Raw genomic sequence first — 25,777 nt, 5'->3', positions numbered from 1 at the left:
GGTCACGCACATGTTAACCCATTTAATCACTACTAACCTTGACAGCAAAGCAACATGTATGTAACAGTCATTGCTGGCATTTCCTACTAGAGCTTGAGCTTTCTTACACAGCAGGTCAGCTCGAGCTGAAGGTTCAGATCTCAAAATCAGGGCAGAAGAGCTCAACCTGTGTTTAAACACTCAATTCTTGTTGTAACACCTGGGAAAAGAAGAGGGTTTTTTTTTATTTGTGTGTGTGCTGTGCAGTGATAGCAGAACTCTCTGCAGCACCGGGAGTCAGTACTTGCTCCCAATGCTTTTGAAGTCTAGACTGAAAGGGACTTGTTCTGTGTGAGCATTCCTGTGTTGGGACAGGGCACTTGCGGTAGGAAATATTGCTGCTGCTGCCTGTAGTAATATTCCACTAACAGACATGGATGGAAATACAGAAATGAGCACATGTTTCAAACTGTGTACTTTCGATTTAAATATAATTTTATAGGTGTAAATAGTTATTTTAGATAAGAATATTATATTTCCGTACTTCTTATTACAACATGTCAAAGTATGAATGTGTCCTTGTGGTAGAAACGTCTAGTCACATATTACTGTGTTTTTGGTTTAACTTACCACAATCAGTGTTGACTTCTTGAACTACAGTACAATGTCCACCAAGGCTGATATGGTTAAAGGGGTCCTGTTATGCTTTTCCACTTTTTCAACTTTAGTTAGTGTGTAATGTTGCTGTTTGAGCATAAAAAAGAGCTCCAAGGTTCCAAAGCTCAAAGTCCACTCCAAAGGGAGATATTTTATTTAACAGAATCCCCTTTTCAAGAACTACAACGAACAGCTCATTTGGACTACAACGCGATTTTTCCGGATCTTATGAAGTCACAATGGTACTCATTTAAATAATCTTAGTCAAATTTGAGTAATTTAGAGTGGTTCAAATTTATTTTAAACTCTGTTCTTGAACATTATAACCCCAGCGTGTATCTGTGCGCTACACATTTTATGGAGAACAGCTTGTTTTCTGTTGCTTTTGTAACCTCATGATTAAATGGTGGATAACATAGTATCTATAATGTATAAGAAAATTACAAAAAAAACATACCACTCTGAAACGTCCTGTGAAATCCATGCTTGCAAAGTCTGTGCATGTAATCCGTTCTACACAGTCCTCTTTTTCGTTAACATTGTCAGGGTCAGAATCGGGCTCGAATTGGTTTGAAATTGACGTCATCCTCAATATTTACTCTAGAGAAGAACTCACAGCTATGGAGGGGCGGGAAATTTCCCGAACACGTGCTAAGCGCTACCAATCACAACACATTGGGCCAGCTAACCAATCACAGCACATTTCGTATTTCGGAAGCAGGGGCTTCATCGAAATTGGCGTGTTCGAGCCAGACAGGGAACATATTCTAGTACACCCCCAAAACAAAATCAAGACTTCGTAAAAGGCCATAATTGGACCCCTAATATGCTGCATCTCTTTGACTAGACTCTTCTCAGTCTTGAAGGTGGAGTTCTGTCATGACAACTGTCTGAGTGTTTGGCATAGGAATGGATATGACAATGTTGATAGGTTTGGTCTTGGTGGAATAGATCTGCTACGCTGCTGCTGTTATTGCTGCTGATGATGATGATGATGATGATGATGCTACTGCTGAGCAAATACGGGACTAGCTACCGCCATTACATACACAACATGCTGCTGTGAGAAAGTAAGACATGCTGCTGCTGTACAATATACATGCATTACCTGTAGCAGATCTATACAGGTGGAGCTGGGGAAGGTGGGGAGTTTCTGAACTGCTACCGCAAATGCCAACCTTATTAAATTTGAAGTATTTGAAGATTGACCGTGCAAGCTCATGGGCTACTGATACAGCAGGAACCAATCAGCTGTGCCCTATAGAGAATGATATGATTGCAAGCAGTTTGAGTTAAGGACCTATCAGCTTGCACCACTTAGTTTCGTGACAGAAGTTTATTTCAATATTTGAAAGCTGTGATATTTGTGCTTTCTAATAAATTGATGAATGCAGTTTCTCATACTGACCGAGTAAAGAAATGTAATCACTCCACTCCATTTCAGGTTTTCCCTGCTCACATGTGAAAGAAATCCCACTTTGAGATCTCTCCATAGCAAAATTATCAACCCGTTTCTGCCACATAAGAAAAAAAAACATGCTTTGGTAATCATAATTATGACAAAAAGTTTAAATTATAACATAAAATTTATAAATTATTAGATAAAAAGTCATTGACAAAGTTGGAATTTTTCAAAATCACTTTTATCTCTATATAATTTGACTTTTTATGTCAATTACTTTGTATTTCATAATTGTAACTGGCAACTTTTCAACTTTTTATGTCATCATTTTTTATTGTATAAACATCTGGGTACAAGATTTTTTTTTTTAAATCATGTGTCTGTAATTTTTGTAATATTGTGAGTGTGACTTTGGTATGATTGTACATAATTTTGACTAAAATACACATCTGAGAGGAACGACTGACCCACCTTTAGGCTTTATTGAATAGCAAACTTTTTAGGTGACAAAATTACAGTGACTTGTTGCATTCATCTGTTGTTATTTTGCAATACACATTTTGTATTTTTTTTTAGTCTTTCTAATAATATTTCACTAATTCAATCTTTCATTCTGACTACAAATATTATATTCGCACTGTATTTAACATTGTGAATACTTGCATTACTGGCTGGTTACGTGTTATGTTTGAGATGGAGCAGTATTGGAGATAATGATGCATTACCCTATAGTTCATAGTTCATTCTCACATGATTTGAGTGATAGATATGCACGTCCTCTGATCTACTGCTGTTTCATGCTCTCATTGTGCTGTATGCGAGATGATAGGGTGAATGCAGATGGTGGATTCAGCTGGGAGAGCCTCTGCCAACAGCACTCCCCCTTCCCTCCACTAAATACCAGCCTACGTCATCCAGCGAAGCTTAACTCAGGAAGGGGGTTCTCCAGAATACCATTATTCTAGAGAGCTGGGGTATTATTAACCACCTGATGGCCAAGCATGGGGTTTTGTGATTGATTAATAGGTCAGAATAGCAGCATACTACCATACTGTTCTATAAACCTGCAATATACAGTTTTCTGTATGCGGCACACAACAGAACACACTGCCTAGTGCCTAGAATACTATATCCCACAATGCAAAGCACTCAACTTGACTTTCAATTTCCAATGTAACCCAAAAGTAACATCAGCTGTGCTTTTAACACATTTTTCATCATTTGTTTTACCACAAAATTGGATGTTCAACGCTAATAACTAATTTATTTCTAAAACAACAACTGGATGCCACTCAATGAACTGAATATGCATGCAATTTAGTAATTTGACAAAATTGTTCCAAACTACTTTTTATATTAATAAAGTGTAGCATTTGATGGAAAAAAACAGGCAGTATTCAGTGTACGTGTAGATTGTGAAGTTGTTATATGTATATACAAATGCAAGTATTATGTATAATCTTTAAGTGGGCACTGTAAACTTTAACAACACAGAAAGATGGTAACAGGTACGCCCACGTAGCACTTATATCTCCTTCCATAGAATTATATATTAATGCAGTACATTATTGCTGTGGTTTATTGCAACAAATGAGTGCAGTCCTGGTGATTGCTCTCAGCATTATAATACAAGGAAGAGCGTGGTAGATCGAGTGAGAATCCACTAGGCTATTTTAGCGAAAGATGGAGCATTATTATCTCTGTGTTTAATCCAGGTGTGTTTGTTTGTGTATATGTGACTGTATAAACAGAATCCTCACAGATACAGAAGCAGTTCCTAAGCTGAAAACAAACACACACTCAGAGTCTTCAGCTCCTGACTCATCAAGTCTCCCACAGGAATAAATAGTGAATAGACCCTTAATGAAGTTCTCCTCTCATTGAGCTTTCTATCAGCTCCCTCTCTTTCTCTCTCAGCCATTACTCCCCAGGATCTCTCAGCTCGCATACACAAGAAATATGTACAAGAATATATACAAGAAAGTATGTCTGACTTCCATGAATGTGACTCAGTGCCTTATTCTAAGAGAAGGGATGAAAAGAGGATGAGAGAAAGTTGTGGTTCAAGGTTGTGTTAAAGGGAAAGGCAGATTTTGAAACGCTTAAACAACAGCTGGAGGCAGAGTTGGAGGCAGTTTAGGTCAGCTCACACAAGAAGGCAGTCTCCAGAGAGAAAGATATGATGACATTGTCTTAGTCCTGTTTACACGTACTGTGAGGACACATATTCATTTTGTATTCACACTTAGAAGTATCCCAGACATGATGCAAAAATAATGTTTTGGAGTTATTTTGGCCATGTTGCACATGCTGAACCCAGCAGAATTTTTTTTGAAAATGTACAATAAACCTATGTATGAACAGTTTTGAAATATATGCTTTGTTTTAAGTTACTTGCATATCATTTGAAAAAGTCTTTCTGTTCAGTCAATCTGGCTGAATACACGTGATTTATAGCCATTCTTTTGGGTTTGAGTGCAGTTCTTCAGTTTAATTAACTGATTGGCTTCATCACTCTCTCCTCTCCACCAATAAGCTGGTGTGTGGTGGGCGTTCTGGCGCAATATGGCTGCTGTCCTATCATCCAAGTGGATGCTGCACATTGGTGGTGGTTGAGGAGATTCCCCCTTCCATGTAAAGCGCTTTGAGTACCCAGAAAAGCGCTATATAAATGTTTGAAAAAAAGATTCTGAGGTCTCCACGATTAATTGTGGGCACTTTTTCTGCTTCTCTTGATTATGTGTAATTGTCTGAGATATTGGTGATACTGTATTGAAAACACAGACAAACATGTTAAAGATTAGCTTATTAATATTAATAAGCTTCTCTCAAAAGCTAAAACAGTGAAATTCCTAAGTTTTCATAATGTAGAGTGAGTTAATACATGATCAATTAAATCATGAAACTAGATAAGTTTAAAATAATAAACATCCGTATAGCGGCTACTGAATTCAATGATGAGACCGCTGAGAGACTAAGACAGGGACTTATGCACTTGTGACGCATAAATACAACATCGATGAGGCAAATTATCTTTTACTAGCAATTCTTTATTGCTGGCTGATGTTTCTTGATGGTACAAAGTTTAGTGGTCAACAAAGAATACATCGCCCCTGCTCACCCCCTCTCACCTGACTTAATCAGTGAACAGGTGACTAATATTCACATTTCTACGTAATCCCGTGACCCCCCCCCCCCCCCCCCCCCCCCCCCCCATCACCATGATCACGTGACAATCAAAAACATTAACTCTTTCATGTCTACTACAATATGTTAACGTTGTCCTCTTGATTGTTGTTCACATGAAAGTGCAATAATTCTGATGAAATGTCAAAAGTAAAAACAATCGTGATAAATACTCACAATTATGATTTTTGATTTTCGTAATTATCAGTTTTACATTATCATGCAGCCCTTATACTTCCGATAACCAATTTATACTTTATGGCCATTATTAAAGAAAGTAGTGTGTGTTGACAGCTCAGCAACAGAATAGGGAAATGATTACGTGTTCTTCAACATAAAAAAGAAAGCAAAAAATATGCCTTTGTGAGTTTGTTCACTTTTCTCCGTTAAATATCTGCTCTCGTGCCTATAGGCTGTCACATTTGTAGTTTATGGAGAAATAGGAAGGTCACATGTCACCGTGTTGCTTCAGCTCTGATTGGTGGTCCCCTGCATGTGGCCCCTCCCCCTAACCCCCTCTCCCTCTGCAGTGTACGTGTGTGGCATTTTGAGCTCACACGCGGCAGCAGGTGGAGATGACATCATCTGCACTGCAGCAGACTGCAGCACTGTGTCTGAACAAAGACATGTCAATGCTGCTGCTAACTGGTGCTCACACGGCCTCTCTGGCTGTCTCTCTTGGCCATCTTTGTAGCTTCCATCTCTCTCTCTTTCCTGGCATGGTATCTGAATGAAGACTTAACACTGACTGCACACAGACTGAAGCCCACTGATTCGATAAGTCATAGTTTAAATGAAAAATAATCATGCTAGTCCTCACCCAGCAGGGTTTAGTAATGGTGGTTGTTAAGGCTTTGAGGTTGGGTTAAGAGATTTGAACAAATCCCTTAACTTTGGAAAATATACTGCAGAATTTATGTTGTGAACATGAATTAAACCTTTTCAAAGGAGCTGTAAGACTTTATCCCTGACTGACAAGGTAGCCATCCAGCAATGCCCTTGTAACTATTCAGAACAAGTTAGTAACTGCATAGCATTATGTTAAGTTACACTCTAAATACTTTAGCAATGGCATAGCAACACACTGCTAACCACCCAGAACACATAACATTTATTTTGGTGAGTTTTGCACAGGCTCTTTCTGTAGCACTTTAGCAACTACAGAGAACAGAAACTACAAAGCAACATGCTAAAAATCACTCAAGGCTGGACACTACATGACTTATACTCAGATTTTTGCCCCGATTTGCAATCTAGACGAGTAAAAAATAGTTGACAAACTATAGATAGTGGACTTTAAGTTTAAGTTTTTCATCTAATATTTATGGTTTAGTTGATTTCAGGTTTTTCCAATTATTGAAAATTATTTTTATTTTTTATTTTTGGTTAACAATAACAACACTGGTTGGTAGGAACAGAGCCAGTCAAGGTTGCTGACTCTGGGCCTTGTGTTGCTTCATTACAATATTCCATGACCTTTACATGGACACTAATAATTTGATTGTAATTAAACTAGTAGCACAGTCGGAATAAAAAAGTCACATGTTAACCATGTCAGTCGGAATGAATTGGCCAAATCCGAGTAAAATGTAATTCAGATTGTAAGGGGTGGTTTAAACCTTTTGTAATCCGATCGAGGTGACATATAAACACTTGATCAGATTGAAAACCGAAACTGGGATCTATTACGTAGAAATGGCGCAATACACGTGGAACTAGCTGTTGTTGTTGTCGAATATAGTGTCATAAATGACTGTCGTGTCTAAAATTCTCCTTCCACTTATTGTCTGTGAGGTGGAACGTCCCACCAGTCCTTGTTTCGGACTCTCATCCCCTTCTTGTTTTGGGTGCGGGAACGGGCGTTTTTACTGCTTAATAAATACGCAGCACGGCACAAAGCTTCATGTGCTCGTCGTCTTCTAATAGAGTGGTGTATGACGTCTCTTTGTAGGTCAACCGCCAGTTAGCATCACACTGGTTCACTCGACAAAACCCAATAGGATTTTTCCATAGGCAAAAAACAAGCTCTGTGATCAACAAAAGTTTATGATACTTACACGTTTTGTCCATTAAGTTAATTTTCACAGATGAACACAACGTTTATGAATTTTGAAGCCTAAATGCAGTCGCCATAAGTAAAAAGCTAAAGGTAGGCTATAAACAAACTACACCACTGTCCCATGACTTCAACGTCACCATCACTACGCTTCCAACAACTCTTTCAGTTTTTATCTAAAAACAATTTCCCAGAACATTTGAGTTAGAATAGTTTATATGAGCACAATTATAAACAAAATGAGGCTGTAAAAGCATACGGAGTTTACCTGTTATGTGTGATGACGTTTAATCTCCCCGACTGCCTCTGTAGTCCCATTTACAGCCACTTGTTAGCAACCGCCTTTTTCAAGACACGTAACAGAAAAAATCACAACTGGGGTAATATTGATGTATTTTATGTCGTAGAATAAAACGTGAAAGTGCCTTGAGCTTGTGTTCACCATACACCTTATTTCAGCCATTTAACCAAATCCCCATTCAAAAAACCCATTGACTTGGGCTAAAATGCTAACTCGCTTACGTGTTTTGGCCTACAAAGTGATGTCATACCTGCACCACTCTATTAGGACCCGAAATAGATAAATATTGCAGTTTAAAACAAAGAAAAGAAGCAATTTAGGAGAATAGTCTAGCAAGGTTAGACGTGGGAAGGAGGAGGCGGGAACCAGCAAACGTTCAACAACTTTAATAATGTAAAATAACCAAACAACAAAACGAAAGTAAAGACAGCAGCCCCTCACAGACGACTGCTGTCACATAATAAAACTCTCGATCTTCACTGTCGTCGCTCCTCCTTTTAAGCCTCCACTCCTCCGTGAGAGATACGAGACCGGTGTGTCGCGCAGGTATCGCTCATCAGTAATCACTCCACCGGCCTCGCGCTGTTCTCTCACAGCCATCGGCCTCATCCTGCTCGCCACAAATAGTATGTGCAAACAGCAGGAAACTGTATATTCGTGCAGTGTGCACATGTCAAAAAATTAATTCCAATTTGAAGCTTGTGGTATAACATATAAACGTGCACATCAACCCGACCACTTTATTTAGCGTTCATGTAAACTCTCGGATTCATCTGCTTAATAAATGATGATTTCATTCCGATTTAAACAAAAAGTGTCCATGTAAACGCAGCTACTGTAAATGACGGCTGTCTTTTCGGCAGCCAGGCTCTTACTGAGTTGTCAAACAGTGTGAATTTATGTACATGATCACTCTTGACATTTTCACCAGGCAACCAAACACTATCTGTTTTGTGGTGTTCATGGCCCTCTAGATTAATACTTTTGTTTAGTCAAAAGACATCAAATATTGCTTACTAGCTACATTAGCATGGGTGATGCAGATTTTTTTAACCTTTTTGCACTTCTGTCGTCTCTCAATGTGCCTCTTCGTTCATCAATAAACTGACACTGGAGCAAACCACAGCCCAGCATGCCCCTGTCGCCTGGTTACCGTGCAGCTGCAGGTTGCCACAGAAACAGACTTATCAGTGAGAGACACATAGGGCCCTATCTTGCACTCGGCGCAAATGACTTTGTACACTGACGCATGTATCATTCCTATTTTGCACCCACGCAAAGCGGGCTTTTCCCTCCACAGACACACGTCGGTTAACTAAGAAATACACTTGCGCTCCCCGGGGCGGTTCAGCGCAAAGAGGAGGCGTGTTCCGGCGCAAACTTTCCCTCATGCTATTTTGCTGTTCTATGTAACAAATGCGCCACTGACCAGAAAAAATAGTCTGAAGTCAGTGGCGCGTTGCGCGTTGTTCATTATGCTATTTTAAGGGCGCATGCTTGGCCATAATCAATGTAGCGTGTGCACAACGCGCATACACTTTGATTCTCTCATCTAAGCAGCAGTTTTCATTTTTGCAAATCATACATTATTACGATAGATAGATAGATAGATAGATAGATAGATAGATAGATAGATAGATAGATAGATAGATAGATAGATAGATAGATAGATAGATAGATAGATAGATAGATAGATAGATAGATAGATAGATAGATAGATAGATAGATAGGCAATTTATTATAAAAGCATACATGTAGCTTACACATTTACCCAAATTATCATACGCCTGTTTAACAGAAGTTAATTTGGGTGGGTTTCTACATCCCCAATGTCACTTCTCTGTGTTTTACGGCCCTGACGAGAACGTTGCTCTCCTCGGCTGTGAACCGCTCCTGGCGCGCGCCTGGCAAATCCGCCGTTATAATAGGAATCCGCTTTAGAACAAGCGCGCCTGCTCTTAAAGGGAATGTGAGATGACGCTCTGATTGGTTTATTTCACGTTACGCCCAAACCACACCTATGAATAATGAAGCTACTTCAGACCAACCCCTTTTAGATTTGCGCCAGGCGCAAGAGGCATTTATCCCGCCGGGAAAATAGCAACAGCGCCGGGATCCGCCCACAAAGTTACTTGCGCTTTGCGCTTTGACACTTGCGTTTCAGATCGTTAAAATAGGGCCCATACAGTTCTCAGTACTGGTGCTGTGATTCACCTGTACTGGTTCCAGTTTTCATCTTTTACATCTGCACAGTGAGCATTTCTGATTGACAGATTACATGGCCATGTTTAGTGTCAAATGCAGTAAGAAAACCAGTTTGATGTGTGTGGACTTGGGTTACAAAGTAACTTTGTAAGCATTTAACTCATCCTACGTCCTAGCAGTAATTCAGAACACCTTAGCAACCCTATAGCAATGCCCTGGGCACCCTTGCATAATGGTAGTGAGGTTTGCACTTGCAGAAAATGTAACAATCTAGTAAGGAAGTACAAATTCCAAGCAAATCTGTGTATGTTCACTCCTGTGTTTTTGAAGCTGAATGTGTTGATGTGCCTCATTAATGATTCCATTAATTTACAATAATGACTGCAATTACGGAAATGGTGATTGATAACATCAGACTCTGTGTCTTGATTGGAAAGCATAAGGGTAATGAGTCTGAGTTTTAATTAAACATCCAATATAGAATTTTGCTTGGGGATGTGAGCTAAACCAGAGAAGAATTTATTTCAGACCTCAGTGAGTGCAGTTTACAGCAACCATTTGCATTGCAGAGGTGTGAATTGTACAATCATTAGCGAATTTCGTTCATTTAGGTCTTTTATTTTATTGTTGAACTAAAGTTGGAACCCAAGTGGTTAAACTGATAGGAATTTTCCTCTGCAGATAACCAGTTCAGAATGTCCATCCTGGAGCGGCTGGAACAGATGGAGCGCAGGATGGCTGAGATGGCTGGTCAACAGCAGCAGGGCAGTGGAGGAACAGCGGGGTCTGGAGGAGGAGGAGGAGGGGGGAACGGAGGCGCTAATAGCCAGTCTCAGGTACAGCAGCACATCAGTAATTCTTATGTGTGAGATTTGAATGTATTTTAAAACGGCAACAACTATGTTCAGCCATATTGTAAAATATTTCCATTGTCCATGTGTATGTATATATACCGGTATATACAGTATATATTTATGTATGTATATATACACTTTTGTTTATTATGTGTTTATTGATGGGTGGTTGTTATTTCATGTTTCCCAGCTCTGTTTATAGCTGCCATGATTCAGCTCATAAAAAAACATAGTCATTTAGAAACTAAATGTAATTTGCATTTACAATAAACAATATTAAAATTCAGTTACATCACTTAGATGAAAAGTTTTGCATATTGTAATAACATGGTGTTTATTAAAACTGTTTTTGTGAGCCAGTTGAGCCAATTTATTATGATTGTTCACAAAATGTTCACCGCTGCAGCTTTTCCTCTCGTAGATTATACAGTAGCTTTTTTTTTTTTGAGCCATAACAAATGATGCAGAAAGCAATGACATTTTGTGAAAGATTGTGACAGTTCATTGAGCTTGTGAAGACGTGAAGCACTCCATTTTCTCCTGCAGTGTATCTCGGGACAGGCAGGAAGCTCTTTTGAGAGTCGTGTGGTAGTTGTTTGTGAGAAGATGATGAACAGGGCCTGCTGGGCCAAATCCAAACACCTGATTCACTCAAAGACCTTCCGGGGCATGACCTTGCTACACCTTGCTGCAGGCCAAGGCTACGCCACCCTCATCCAGACTCTCATCAAATGGCGGTCAGTTAAAGCGATAAGAGCACTCAGATCTGTCTACTGTACATCTGTGTGTAAATATGTTTTTGTGATATTTTCTCTGTCATTGCTAACCATGAGAAATGCTATTATCTTCTCTAGCACGAAGCATGCAGACAGCATTGATCTGGAACTTGAGGTGGACCCTCTCAACGTGGATCACTTCTCTTGCACTCCACTGGTATGTTCCTCAAGCAATTTTATTTGAACATTAGTGCATTTGACAACTCAATTGCGCCGTGTTTGCTTTTCTTACTACTCTTTTTACTTTGTTTCTATTTTGTAGATGTGGGCTTGTGCTTTGGGTCATCTTGAGGCAGCAGTGGTCTTGTACAAGTGGGACCGGAGAGCATTAGCAATCCCAGACTCTCTAGGCCGCCTGCCCCTCTCCATCGCCCGCTCCCGTGGTCACACCAAGCTGGCGGAGTGTCTGGAGCAGCTCCAGAGGGAGGAACAGCAGCAGCAGACCCCGTCCTCCTTACCCCCTACCTCCAGCATGTCTTTCTCTCCAAACCCTGATATCCCCACCTCCAACAGCTGGATGGTCAGCTGGGGCAGCGACAGTATGGTGACCCCCAGTGGGCAGAACACCAGTACTACCACTACTACAACACCTTGCACCAACCAGAACCCTGGTGAGAACCTCTAAAGTAGTTAGTTATACTGCAAGATAGTAACAAAAAGTTGCTAATTGCTTTAAAGCTATTTAAGGGGGCATTTTCTTATGGTCACACTTTAGATTAGGGTCCAATTCTCACTGACTAATGATTAACTACGACTTTTGCCTCAATAAACTTCTAATTACTGCTTATTAATGGTAGTTGTTAAGTTTAGGTATTGGGTATGAATTGTGTAGGATTTAGAATATGGTCATAAAGAGTAAGGCATTAATATGTGCTTTATAAGTATTGTCACATCATTCTAATGTGCTGATTTGGTGCTCAAGAAACATTTCTTATTATTATCAATGTTGAAATCAGTTGTTCTCCTTCATTTTTGTCAAAACCGTGATGCATTTTTTCAGGATTCTTTGATTAATAGAAAGTTCAAACAGTATTTATTTGAAGTCTTCTGTAACATTATAAATGCCTTTACTGTCACTTTTGATCATTTTTATGTATCTGTGTGTATATATATCAGAAGTACAGTATGAACCAATTCACTAAAATGAATCAGACTTTCCAAAACTAAATATGAGACTGATATGAGATGTTTTAGGAGAGCTCACTAGGCTACTAGTTGAAAAACGCTACGTGTAGCTCATTACAGTTTTGAAATCAGACTAATGTTTCTTTACTGAAAATATTACACCAGATTCGCTTCAATGAGCAGTACTTGCTGCACAATCTAATTCTATCTTGTTTATTTTTTTAATTATAACTAACAGAACCTGTTAAGACAGAGCAAATATAATGGAAATATCATGTCCTCCTCTGTGTGCAGCTCACTCTCTCTTTCTCTTTTGTGCATAGATTTGAGAAGACCGAGATCAGAGCCCTCCAGCTACTACAGCAACGAGTGCCAGCGGGAAATCCCCCTCGCCAAGAAACACAAGCCCAACCCAGAGCTTGTGCAAACACAGCTGGAAAAGCCCATGTCGGTTCCCTTGAACATGGAGCAGCAGACACATAAACTGTCAACCAGCCCTAAGACCCTCGCCTCCACCCCATCCAGCCCAGATAAGAGTGTCTCTGAGGAGGGTTTAGGGACAGGGGGCATCCCACAAGCCAAGATGGCCTCTTTCCGTGGAGGGCATAAATGGGGCACTAGAGAGGTGCTCAGGAAGGGAGGCATCAGCGGCGTAGGGAAGGAGAAGTTGGCCAGCCGATTACGACAGCGTGGCGAACCCCTCAGCATGCTGGGAATGGTGGAGAGGGAGATTGTAGACACAGAGATGCTTTCTTACAAGGAGGATCTAGAGAACCAGGACTGCCTCTCTCACATGGAGGACCTGCAGGTGAGAGAAGTGCACATACACAAACTCACACAGTGCCCTAAGCGGCACTCACTCACAGTCAGCCAACCTCATTCACACCTGTATTGATGCATTTGTCAGTAAATAGGCTCAGCAAACAAACACGGCTACAACCATTGAGAGGCCAAGGGGTATATAGAGCACCATCCGTCCTGCTGACATTTGAAATAAGCGCTTGAGAGCTGCGGTCACAGCCCCGCTCTCTGCAGTCTGCACAGACCTTCGTCACCACATAATACACTTCTGCCATTGATTTGCTCCTATTGCCAGGAGTTAGTCCAGCCCCATTCATCTCTGTCACTCTATGGGGATAGAGGGGCTGTTGCAGCATGTTCCTCCAAAGTAAACACCCCGGTGCTTGATTGATCGGCTGGGTTAGCAAGTGTGTGTGCTTTTTGTCACACTAGAAAGTCAGTGCTTGTGTAACATTGAATATATGTGTTTGTTTTTGCTTGTTTGTGCGCCTCACAGGCGAATATGATGAGCCTGGCGGAGCACATCATTGAGGCCACTCCGGAGCGCATCAAGCGGGAACATTTTCCAACCGTGGAGTCTGTTCCTCTGGACAACAGTGGCCTCACCAACACCATGAGCTGGCTGGCCAGTTACCTGGGAGACCTGGAACACCTGCCCAGCATCATCCACTTGAGGTTAGCCAACAGCTTGTAAAACGCATACTTTAATATACATATGTACTGAAATGCACGACCAGGGTGGGAAATTAACTTTTTTGCCCAACCACTGTGGCTGGTTGAATGTAGAATTTTTACCAACCACTCCAAAAAAAAAAAAAAAAAAAAAAAAATCTTTTCAGTTAAGATATTTCAGATATATAGCAAACACATACAACATTAACATACTTTTTAATGTCCACTTTAAAATAACTATAAGTTAACTGAGTGAAAACGGATGTAGTTATACCTCTTTTTGAAAACATCAAAAAAATAAAGTAAATGTAAAGTTTCTGTTGCACTGTTTATGTTTTCAGCATTAATAACATGTTTTTAACACTGATAATAATAAGAAATGTTTCTTGAACAGTAAATCAGCATATTACAATGATTTCTGAAGGATCATGTGACTATGAAAAATGGATTAATGGTTGCTGACAATTCAGCTGTGCCATCACAGGAAAATATATTAAAATATAAAAAAGTTAATTTTGTATTGTAAAATTATTTCACAATATTACTATTTCTATTGTATTTTTTATCAAATATATGCAGCCTTGGTGAGCAGTTTTTTTGTTGATTTGACTTCATAGCAGCTAAAAATATTATTGCGCAAATGTGAGCCTGTACTGCATTCACATTCTTAATATACATTTTAAGTGAAGAGCATGATGGAGATGAGATGTTCTGATGTTACCTGCGTTTGCCTAGTGGCGGGTGTTAATTTTCCACCCTGAAAGAATCGTTTAAAGGAAAAACAAAATGTATGTCTTAGCCCTGCTAACTTCATAAATGTATGTGCCTGTTTTGTTTCTGTGCAGTCCCATATACAGTGAACCCCTGACCCCTCCCTCCAACCCTAGCCTGAGCCCGGGTAACTCGCCCATGCGTGAGGGCCCGTTTGAGAAGCCGACCTTGCCCGCTCCAGCCGAGTGGAGTGAGTTTCTCAGAGCCTCCAACAGCAAAGTGGAAAGAGAGCTAGCCCAGCTCACATTGTCGGACCCCGAGCAGAGGGAGCTCTACGAAGCCGCACGGCTGGTGCAGACCGCTTTCCGCAAGTACAAGGTACAGGCCAGTGGCTCGGGTGCCACCCGCTTGTGTTGATGTGTGAATAGAGACAGGATGTAAACGTCTGTGCACAGGTATTGGTAGGAACGAACATGGGACATACTCTGTCTCCTTCCTGCTTTGTCCTTCCTTTTGATTCCATTAACACACAGACACAGAGTAGTCAGTCCCCACAGCTTCAGCATGGGTAAGGTGGCTTAACCAGCGCATGGCCTGGCTTATAAGGAGCGATTGCTGCCTCCTGTGGCTGCCTGTAATGAGTTTCCACAAAGATTCACCAGCTGGCCAAACTGGCGGCTTGTGCTCAGAGACATCTGGTCTCTCAGCACCAGCTGCACCTAAGCAAGAAGGGCGTCTTTTCTCTATGACTTTCATTCTCCTGCAAGTGAACAGCCTAGTGGCCGTCCTCCATGTGTTTCCCACTCCTCAGACCAACCCTTTTCCTTCTCTCCCTGCAGGGACGCCCACTGCGCGAGCAACAGGAAGTAGCCACCGCTGTCATTCAGCGCTGTTACAGGAAGTACAAGCAGGTAATCCTTTAAGATGCTCTGACATTGACTTTGCCAACCTTTGCTGGATGTCTGGTTAATGCGTCAAGTTCCAGCAAACACAATTGAGTCAATTACAAGCTTTCAGAGCAACATCAACCGCAAGGTCACATTCATGACAAATCTTTCTTTTTTTTCTTTTACAAGCTAACATGGATAGCCTTGAAGGTAACTTTTTTTCATTGTTCATGCATTATTTAAAGCAGATTTTAGATTCAATAGCAGTGGCCACTTATACACTGTCATTCACACATTTTGACACAAGTATGTATCTCTGCACATTACTTGCAAGGGACACCACACTGTGCGGACCAAAGAGACTGATCTCGCTAGACCAGGGGTTTTTAAATTGAGTCTGGAGACCCTCAGTAGGCTGCAAGCGGGATTTAGGGAAAATTTAACTGGAAAAAATGTTGCATTTTAAAACAATTATTTTAGAGATGCCACCGTTTACTGTTAATCTGCTCTAGGACAATATTTGTTGTCAAAGGCACAATAAAAATACATTTGAATTGAATTAAAAAAATTCTTTTTTTTCTTTAGTTTAAGCATCTAACATTACATAACAGCAGGTAGAACTTAATACAAAGTCAATATTTTCTAGATCATATTTGCATTGGCTTCAGTACAGTAACAATATAAAAGCCCATTTAATTTAGCAAACTTTATATCACGCTTTTTATCTCACACAGCATAAATGGCTGAAAATATATAGCTGCCTTTATATTTTACAAAGGGGTTTTTTTTTGGTGGTCCTGGGCTTTAAAACGTTTGGAAACAACTGTATTCTAGTGTAGCGATTATACGCACGTATAAATATAATTAATTATTATTCATAACGGATTATGATCAATAATTAATAATTGAATTATTTTCAGAATTTACTGTAGCAAAATCAATAGTATGATCAGTTTATCAGTTCATCCAATGAACGGAAAGCATAAACAATTATTAATTCTAGGAAATATAATATCTTCCTGGCCAAGAAAGATTAATTCCCAGCTAACAGCTAAATTAAGAAATAAATCAAGGGTCAAAGCATAGGTAACTTAGATCGAAGTTCAAGACAATAAATCTGTGAGCACATAACACAAGTAATGCTTCTCTTTTCAAATACAAACAATACTTTATTGATTATAAGCCTATGACTAACACACATAAAACTAATATAACACAAACACACGCACACACATTCATACAAGTTGAAGAAAGACAGAGAGTGAGGAAGAATGAGTTTTAGGAGTTAGATGGTGAGATCCCAAGTTTCTATATGCACTTAAAAGACATGACCTGAACGAACCATCAATAATTAATTTCACCCTTTTATCGTTTCTTAGGCGGGTAATTCAATTTGATATTAAAATCACCAGTTCAGTTAAAAGTCTGGAGGTACTTGCTTGTCCTTGCTTTGGGGTTCCCTTTTGTCGTGAAGGGGGTTCCCCGGTCCGTTGCTTGGCTGATCTTCTCGTGTGCCTGGATAGATCTTGGACAGCCAGTCACGTGGTGTGTTGGCGCGGATGAATGAAAGTCTTTGAAGTTGAAAGCTGGTTTTGCAGTTGAAACGTTAAAACGAAACTTTGCAGCAACACTTAACTTAGAACCGAGACTTTTAACGGAAAAGAAAACAAACTAAGAAAAGAAAGAAAAGTGACGAGATGGCTTGAATTAAATCTGTTTTAACCCATATCTTGATTTGGGTCATTTGTCTCTGCGTCTACATGGTTACTATAACCATCGTCGGCTCCACCCGGCTTGTTCTGCCGAAAGAGAGCATCACAAGAGCATCACAAGAGAGCATCACAAGAGAGAGAGGGCAAGAGCAGAGGGCAAGAGCGCGATTCTGTGTTCGGGTCTAAGATTTTAAACTCAAAATGTTTGTCCCGCCTCCTGGAGGAATTTGGAATTCGGACAATAAGATACTATATGGTTATTTGAGAGGGGGGTCTTTTCTGGAGAATTGGAGGAAAGTCCTTATGTGTGTGTGTGTGTGTATCCTTATGGTCAGCATTTGTCGCATCCGTGGTGTTTACCACGTGAGGGTTTAGTTCGCAAATGGTGGTCTTCAAGACAAAGGGTATTTTGTATGCAAGTCCACTTTTTCAGCCTTAAAGGAACACTCCGACTTTTTGGGACTTTAGCCTATTCACCTTATCCCCCAGAGTTAGATAAGTCCATATACATACCTTTTTCATCTCCGTGCGTGCTATAAGTCTGTTTGACGCACCCACCGCTAGCCTAGCTTAGCACAAAGACTGGATCTGAGTCGGAGTGATAAACGCAGCACCTGAGACGCGCTCTCTGCTCCTCACCACGGCTCGTCAGGTGCTGCGGTTATCACTCCGCCCAAGTAGCAGTGCTTCGCCTTCAGAGAATATAGTTCCCAGTATTTATACGGTAAAATATGTCTGTGTCTCATGTGACTTTGTTTTTTGTACACTCTGTGACTATACAAATCACAACATGTAAATAGGACAATGTTTCCGTTATTTTGTCACTTATTTGGATTAGTATGCTAGCTGCAACCATTTACATCCAGTCTTTGTGCTAAGCTAGGCTAGCGGTGGGTGCGTCAAACAGACTTATAGCACGCACGGAGATGAAAAAGGTATGTATGGACTTATCTAACTCTGGGGGATAAGGTGAATAGGCTAAAGTCCCAAAAAGTCGGAGTGTTCCTTTAAGGAGATATAATAATTGATGAGGGGAAAACTAGCTCGGGACGCTGAATGGTTCAGTCTGTTTAGTCGCAGGGGTCAGGTGACTTCTTGTTAGGGCCTCTTGTTTCACCATTTCTGAACAGATCTGTTCTTGCCAAATTATAAAACATTGACAACGTCCTTCCTTTAGTTAAACAACAAAGGGTCTTCTGGCTACATAGCCTCGGGGTAATCTGGAATATGCCGCCTCTTGTGTTTGATTATGTATGACAGCTTCACTTGTGTGGGTTTCATTCTCGTTGTCGCTACACTAGAAAAAAGATTTTTTTTAAATGCAACTTGTCGAGCAGAAAAAAATATATATACAGGTTTGAAACAACATGAAGGTGAGTAAATGATGACAGAATTTTCACTGTTGGGTGAACTATCCCTTTAAATACGGTTTTCGCTTCCTAAACTTTTGCAGTGTGTGAGTCAAATGGGTGCAATTACTTTTTTGTCATTAATGTCTTGAAAATGTGTGTTTATGTATCAGTATGCACTTTATAAGAAGATGACGCAGGCCGCCATCCTTATCCAGAGTAAGTTCCGCAGCTACCACGAGCAGAAGAAGTTCCAGCAGAGCCGGCGGGCAGCCGTGCTGATCCAGCAGTGTTACCGCAGCTACAGGGAGTTTGGCCGGCTGAGACCCCACCGCAGAGCAGCCACCGCGGCACTGGTCCAGCACAAACTCAGGTAGCACCCATACACCGCCCCGAGACAAAACGCTTCCTCGTAAAGTCTGTCCAAATCTGATTCCAACTGTTGTTTGATATTATGTAGTCAGCCAATAGCACTTATGAATCTGTTCCAAGTGGCATACTGTTCTGAGCTTTGCCCTGTGAGATATTTTATTCATGGACAAGATGTAATATGCCAAATTAAATGTGTTTAAAAGTGACGTTTGTGTTTCAGAAGCAGTCTTCTCACTAAGAGGCAAGATCAGGCCGCCCGCAAGATCATGAAGTTCCTCCGCCGCTGCCGCCACAGGTATTCTCCCACCAACACCATTCATCCGCTACCTGAAACACTCCTGATTCAAATGCAAATGTGATGCTTTTTTCTTTTTGGTGAACTTATTACAGATACTAACAGAACTAACAGAAATCTTTGAAAGTGTGATTCATTAATTATGAGTGGTTTAGTGAGAGGTGCTCCTCCCTTCCCTTGGCTCCCCCCTCCACCCCAATCATCATCATCATATCTGCTGTGTGCTAATAGCTGTCTGGTGTTGTTTTGCTGTTAATGCAAAGCCCCTTGATGGACCATAGACTATTCAAGCGGGTGAGTGCAGCCTCAGCGATTCAGTATGTCTCCCTTTTTTCTACTGTATCTCTCTCCCTCTCGCTCGTCACACACACACACACACACACACACACACAAAGACCTTCCCCCCCATCCTCTCTTGCTCCTTCTTGCCCTCCTCATCACCGTTGCTTGATGCCTGCTTGCATGACAGCTGCCAACTGGACCCACAGATGACCGAGATCAAGAGCCTCAGCATATGATGGGCTTCAGGATATCAGTTGTGTCTTGCTATACACTAACCACTGAGATGCTGCATTAAACAAGCACCTTTTTCTCCTGTCTAGATTATTTAAGTTTCCTTTACTTCCTGCATTTGTAAAGATGAAAAGATAAGATAGACGGAAGAATTGAAGGTTGTTTGGTGTAAACAACGTTGCATGGAGATGATGATGATGGTGTTGATGATGATGATGATGAGGCATGCTGGGAAATATGTGACCCAGAGAAAACTGTCTGCCTCTCTGGCTTGTGTGTTTTGGTTCTGACTAAAGCCTGTTTTATTGCACATGCTGCAGTGGGAACTGTCTATATCTATTTAATTGTTTAGTTTGTAAAAAAAAAGCAAAACAGTACAAAACAAAGTTGCTCGTATTTTATTATATGTTTGATGTATTTCAAAACGAAGTAGACAGAATGATCATCAGACAGCAGACAACTTTTTTGTCAAAGACTACAAGACGAGAAGGTTTCAGACTGGTTTAGTATTAAATGAAATGCAGACTATTTTAAGCTTTTTGTCCTAAATATCTACTTAAAGCAGAAACAAGGTGAGGCAATGAAGAAAATGGGGCAAATTGTCAGTGAAGATCTGAGAGAACGTTTGCACAGAGCACTGGCTAGAACTGTTCTTTCATACAAGTGATATAGAAATTATTATTAAAAAAAATTATGTTCATTTATATTCACTACTGTTCAAAGGTTTGGGGTCAGTATGATTTTTAAAGTAATTAATACTTCTATTTAGTGATGATTGAGAGTAAAGACATATGATGTTACTATATATATATTATCATGTATATCATGGTTTCCACAAAGATATGAAGCAGCATAACTGTTTTCAACATTGATAATAATAATAATAACAAAAATTATTGAGCAGCAGATCAGCATATTAGAATGATTTCTGAAGGATCATGTGACACTGAAGACTGGAGTAATGATGCTGAAAATTCAGCTTTGCCATGACAGGAATAAATTACATTTTGCATTTCACAATATTATTATTTTTGCTGTATTTTTGATCCAATAAATGCAGCCATGGTGAGCATAAGAACTCAAAAACACGAAGAAGAAACAAATCTTTACTCACCCCAAACTTTTGAACTGTAGTGTATTGTCTTATGTAGATGCATCTTTAAACTGGTTAAGTGTTCCACATAAACCATGCAATCTCGTAACAATCGGTGTTCAACAATATCTTTTACACTGTGCTGGATGGATACTTAAAGATTTAAAAAGGTTTTTATGTTTTAAATATGCCTTAATGTCTGTCTGTTTGTTTGTTTTTTCAGAGTGAGAGAATTGAGAAAGGCCAGGGAACATGAGAGCGTCCAGAAGAGCCCCCTCACAATGTGACATTACTCTCCAGACTCTTCCTTTCAGTTTTTCTGTTTCAACCAGAGACGTTTTACAAGAGGAAAAAAATAGCAAGAACACTGCAACTCTTACTACTACTGTATGACTGATACTTCGGCTACTAAACAACTGCGTTTTTTTCATATCTCTTTATTCCTTGTTTCTTTTATGAAGAAAAGAGGCAACTGCTTTTGTTCAAAACAAACTCAAAGGACGTTGTTTTAGGAGGAAGAACATTTGCTTCGTGGCATTTTTTGCACTTTTTAATGGATTGATTTGTCATTTTGGATGAGCATTGAAATGTTTCGTTTGAAAAAGGAAAAAAGAATGGATGGATGATTGCAAGTCATGCTCTTCAGTGGCTCGTAAAGAAAAGAGAAATGAAAAGAGAAAGATGGTGACAAAATATGGCGTCGACACAGAAACATGGCCGGACCTGTTCCGAGTGTATTTCGTAGTTTTCAAAAAGATGACAAGATGTGTTTGGAGGGTAAAATTGTTACCAAAAATGATGTATAATTCATGAATTAGTTGTTGTACAGCCAGACGAATTCATCAGAAACTTCTTCCAGCCTGTCCCTTACAGTTGCCCGTCTTCTCTTAGCTACAAGGGGACCGGGTTGCTAATGAATGTAAGAGGTAAACGAGCAGGCTTGGGTGATGTCGTGCTGATTTTATTTTGCCAACAAGAAGTACATACAATTTTAATCAACAACTCTATTCAGCCACACACGTCAGCGAGACAACGGATCGCTCCAGGCAGATCTTGTCTTACACATACTTGAAACTAGGCCACAGTCTTTTCGTTTGTATTGTTTTCAACTCCATTCATGTACTGGAGACACCAAATGTCATCACCTCTGCCCATCATTTACTATTGGCAAGTTTGTAATATGTTTTCTTTTGTTAATCCAATGTTAAATAGTCATTGGCGAAGCTTTTGTTCGGTTGAAAATCAACTTCCGGGGTTTTCTAAAGCTGTTTAAGAGAAAGTTACATACATTGCCTTGATATCTTTGACATACTTTGTCAAGGGTCTCCACACCCGGGGTTAGACAAATCCATATTTTTGACAATTGAGCGGTTCCTGTACATAAAGAAGGCTGCCGGTACGCAAAGTTAAACATTTATCTAAGCAGGATTGTATTTTAGAAATATATTATTTTACTCATTGAAAGGGGTCAAAACAGATTAGCATTAAAATCTAAATATTTGTATAGTTTTGTTTGAATGCCTAAGAAGTATGGTTGTATCGTTTGTACATAGTGTAAATACCTGGGATAAAGTCAAGCTACTGTATGTGCATGACAAAAACGAACAAAGACACAAAAAAAGAATTCAAAAGCATTAGTGGCTATGCTCTGTAAAACTATTTCACTATAAGAGTATTTTATTTTACTTTGAATGTTCTTGAGAAGAACATTTTGCTAAAGCATGACTTTCCTGCAATTATGAAAAATTCTATTTATGAGGTAGGAGAAAAGGCAAAATGATCATTCGGTTATGTTTACATCTGTTTGTTTTTTCGGGGCTACCAAGAATCTTTTTGCCAACGGTGCCAAGTAATGTGAATGCTACTGCTTAAAGGAAGTTAATCATTGCTGAACAGATAATCACATGGAAAAAACGTGATCAGATTCACTTGCATTCAATATGCATAACCCATGAACACAGTCAGTGAAGAATGATGGTGTATTTCAGGAAGGATCTTTAAGTGTATCACATATCCAATTTGGTTTATTTGTATATTTGTTTGTTTTGTGTTTCATAAGCCCAAATACTTTTGTATTATGTCAGTGAAACGATGTAAAATGTGCTTTTCTGTTATGAATGCAGAGGTAGTTGACCTTATGGCAGCATTATGCAGTTTTAAGTGTAACATTCTGACTGTCTAGTTCAAGAAGATGTGCAAGAATCCCTGTGAGTTGACAGTACAGACACACCGTAGAAGCTTAAATATTGACACAACCTCTTTAGAAATCCACACTGCTACACTGACTAAAAGATTAGGTTCTCTGTTATGCACGTAAACGGGATTCTTTTGGTGCTAAAACGTCGGCGTCAAGGGCCTGATGATAGACCTCCAAAGATCAACCAATTTCACCAGTGTTGCAGGGACGTAACTTTCAACAGCAGGTGTCGCCATGGCTTTTGAAAAGAAGTATGTGAAAACACTCCTGAAAACGATTTCTAATGCACTAAAAAAATGTGTATATTTTAGTTCCCCCCTCATGTCAAAATGCTTTTTGTCATATTTTGTATTTGCGTCTCTGTTCGAGAGAATGATATGTAAATGTTTTCTTCAGAGTGCTTATGTTGGAAGTGCCTGATCATATTCTAAATCCAGCGAGCCGTGTCAGTCAGTCTGCATGTGAGGTTTGCAAGGGACTGGCATTCGCGAGAAGTGAATTGTATTCGGTTCGTTTTTATTTTCCTTTGCGTTACTTGTTGTTCCTTTGTCTGTACTTTCTCCATGTATTTCTTTTTTAACGCACCAGGAATTTATGGCTTCGTCATAACTCACGTCCTCTATTGGAACTGCCAGATGAACCCGCGAGGACTGCAGATTTCAGTCCGGCTGGTTCTTGCCTTGCATTCATCATTCCGGTAGCAGTTTAGGTTGTCAGCTGATGCACTGCGGTGGCAACTCGAGTCTTATTATGCTTGCATGGGTAACATAGATAACCGGGTTGCTGAAACAGCACCCAAAGCATGCTTATTTTTGTAGATTTGGTAGTCAGGTAGACTTGTTGAAGAAATACTGTTCTGTAAAGCAGCTGGTTTCATGGGTTGCAGAACTTCAAACAGACCGATGGCTACGAAACGTAACTTTACAGTACACAAAGTCAAAACAGCTGGCAAATTGTCAGTACTCATATTTACAGGGGCAGCATGAATCTTTTTTTATCAAATAGAATTTGGCTTCCAGTTTCGTTTTAAATGGCATCGAATTCAGTTTCACTCCTGTTTCCATTTACATTGCCATTTCTTAAACGACTCCGCAACAGAAACAGGTAAAAGAGAAAAAGAAAAAAAAACGTGTGTACCTCATACAAAAAACACGCGCTACAGAACTGTGTCCATATCCACGTTAAAGTGTCCATGGCACTAGTGCAGTTGAAACCTCGGCTGTGAATCTGACGGGTTCACTTTTGTATCTTAACTCAGGTGCCAAACTGGAGAAAAGGGGAAGTAGAGCAGGTCACTTGAGAATTAGTTGCTGCTTATTGGGAAACGAGCCACACTGTCCTGATCAAATTACTGTGATTCTGAACATGTCATGCTGTTCACCTTTTTTTAAACCAACTATGTGAGCTGAGTTGGCGTACCTTGGGTCCCTAAAAACCGATTTGTCAAAAGAGCCGCTCTGACTGGTGTTGTATAAGAGTGATCAAGCCCGTTCGAATGGAGCAGGTCTGCACGAATGCGTCTGATGCTTGTGTAAATACGCATGGATGTTTCAGTTCAATCCAGCTCCTCCAGATCCTAGTATAAACACACTGCCGTGGATATACTGTATCACAATAATGAAAAAGTGCTGCTCAGATCGATTCATCATCATCATCATAACGTTATTATAGCCATAGATAGACATAGCTGTAGTTTATAAACACCAGACTATAACCTCATCTGGTCGCATACGGGTTCATTTTGACAACTCTGCTTCAGCTTTAACGGTATCACAGCTCAGCCCACAGAAGATACCTCATCATCACTTTTGTTTGTCGCGTCACCAACTTTCCTGCGCATGCATTCTTTAGAAAAGGGAAACAAACATCCCACCATTCATGGACACAGAGCAATAAGCAGTTCCTGAAGTGAAGACCTGTAGACCTAATGGGGACAGCGATCTGTTGGACACACGTAGCTGACTAACTCTTATGCAAATGCCAGTATTGTGAGATTAGAATGCAGTAGTTTAAGGACAGTGCTTATACGACACCCTTCATGGAGCTGCACGTTTTCATCCCTTTCAAACCCAGAAAATAACGGCCCTGCCTTTATTACAAGCTACACTTGGGGCTCTCTACACTTTGCATGTTAAACTAGTGTTAGATCTACTTTTCCTCTCCTCTCTAGCTGTCTTTCTCTGTCTTTCCCGATTATGTAGCCCTCTCCCTTCCTACCCCTAATTTTTTTGTTCTTCTTTTTTTAAATGTCTTTGTTTTTCTTCCTTCTCCCTGGTTTGAGCAATTTATTTTTGTAATTGTGCATGTTAAAGAGTCACTGAATCGATGGATATGTTAAAAAAGAGAATTCAGCTGCTGAAGCCATGCAAAATGTTTTGAATTGCCCTTAAATAATGAAAGGTGTTTTCTGAATGCTTTATATTCTCTCTGCTGTAAAATAATAAAAGGGGAAAAACTTAAAACGTTTCAAAGTTATTTTAGTGTCTTTTTAATAAAAAGCACTGGGGGCATTACTGGTGTGCATCTTGAGACAAAACAATAGCACTGATATATTTTCAGATATGCAAATTGCTTTAAATTCAAACAGATTAAACACGCATTATAGTCTGGCACTAGGCTTAAACCTTGTCTTCA

The 25,777-nt window shown here is 40.0% G+C and overlaps 1 protein-coding gene across 13 annotated transcripts in view; it reads left to right on the top strand.

The window, feature by feature from the left end:
- The window catches only part of camta1a (calmodulin binding transcription activator 1a), a 496,299-nt gene extending 474,764 nt beyond the window's left edge, over positions 1 to 21,535 (top strand). For 4 of the 13 annotated variants that reach the window (XM_056239707.1, XM_056239715.1, XM_056239716.1 and 1 more), the window contains 13 exons: positions 10,468 to 10,622; positions 11,187 to 11,377; positions 11,495 to 11,573; positions 11,679 to 12,027; positions 12,865 to 13,349; positions 13,839 to 14,017; positions 14,860 to 15,103; positions 15,565 to 15,636; positions 15,802 to 15,822; positions 18,847 to 19,046; positions 19,266 to 19,340; positions 19,604 to 19,657; positions 21,170 to 21,535. In XM_056239707.1, coding sequence (XP_056095682.1) covers positions 10,468 to 10,622; positions 11,187 to 11,377; positions 11,495 to 11,573; positions 11,679 to 12,027; positions 12,865 to 13,349; positions 13,839 to 14,017; positions 14,860 to 15,103; positions 15,565 to 15,636; positions 15,802 to 15,822; positions 18,847 to 19,046; positions 19,266 to 19,340; positions 19,604 to 19,657; positions 21,170 to 21,233 — 2,168 coding nt within the window. In that variant the 3' untranslated portion in view covers positions 21,234 to 21,535. The remainder of the gene's footprint in view (positions 1 to 10,467; positions 10,623 to 11,186; positions 11,378 to 11,494; positions 11,574 to 11,678; positions 12,028 to 12,864; positions 13,350 to 13,838; positions 14,018 to 14,859; positions 15,104 to 15,564; positions 15,637 to 15,801; positions 15,823 to 18,846; positions 19,047 to 19,265; positions 19,341 to 19,603; positions 19,658 to 21,169) is intronic. The other 9 variants (XM_056239719.1, XM_056239713.1, XM_056239708.1 and 6 more) reach the window with 8 other exon arrangements.
- Positions 21,536 to 25,777: the final 4,242 nt, after the last annotated feature.

This window comes from Rhinichthys klamathensis, unplaced genomic scaffold (genome assembly GCF_029890125.1).
Source record: "Rhinichthys klamathensis goyatoka isolate OS25496 unplaced genomic scaffold, OSU_Roscu_1.1 h1tg000020l_1, whole genome shotgun sequence".
NCBI classification, from domain to species: Eukaryota; Metazoa; Chordata; class Actinopteri; order Cypriniformes; family Leuciscidae; genus Rhinichthys; species Rhinichthys klamathensis.
Note: the sequence above shows the minus strand (reverse complement) of the source record. Positions and strands in the feature narration are given on the sequence as shown.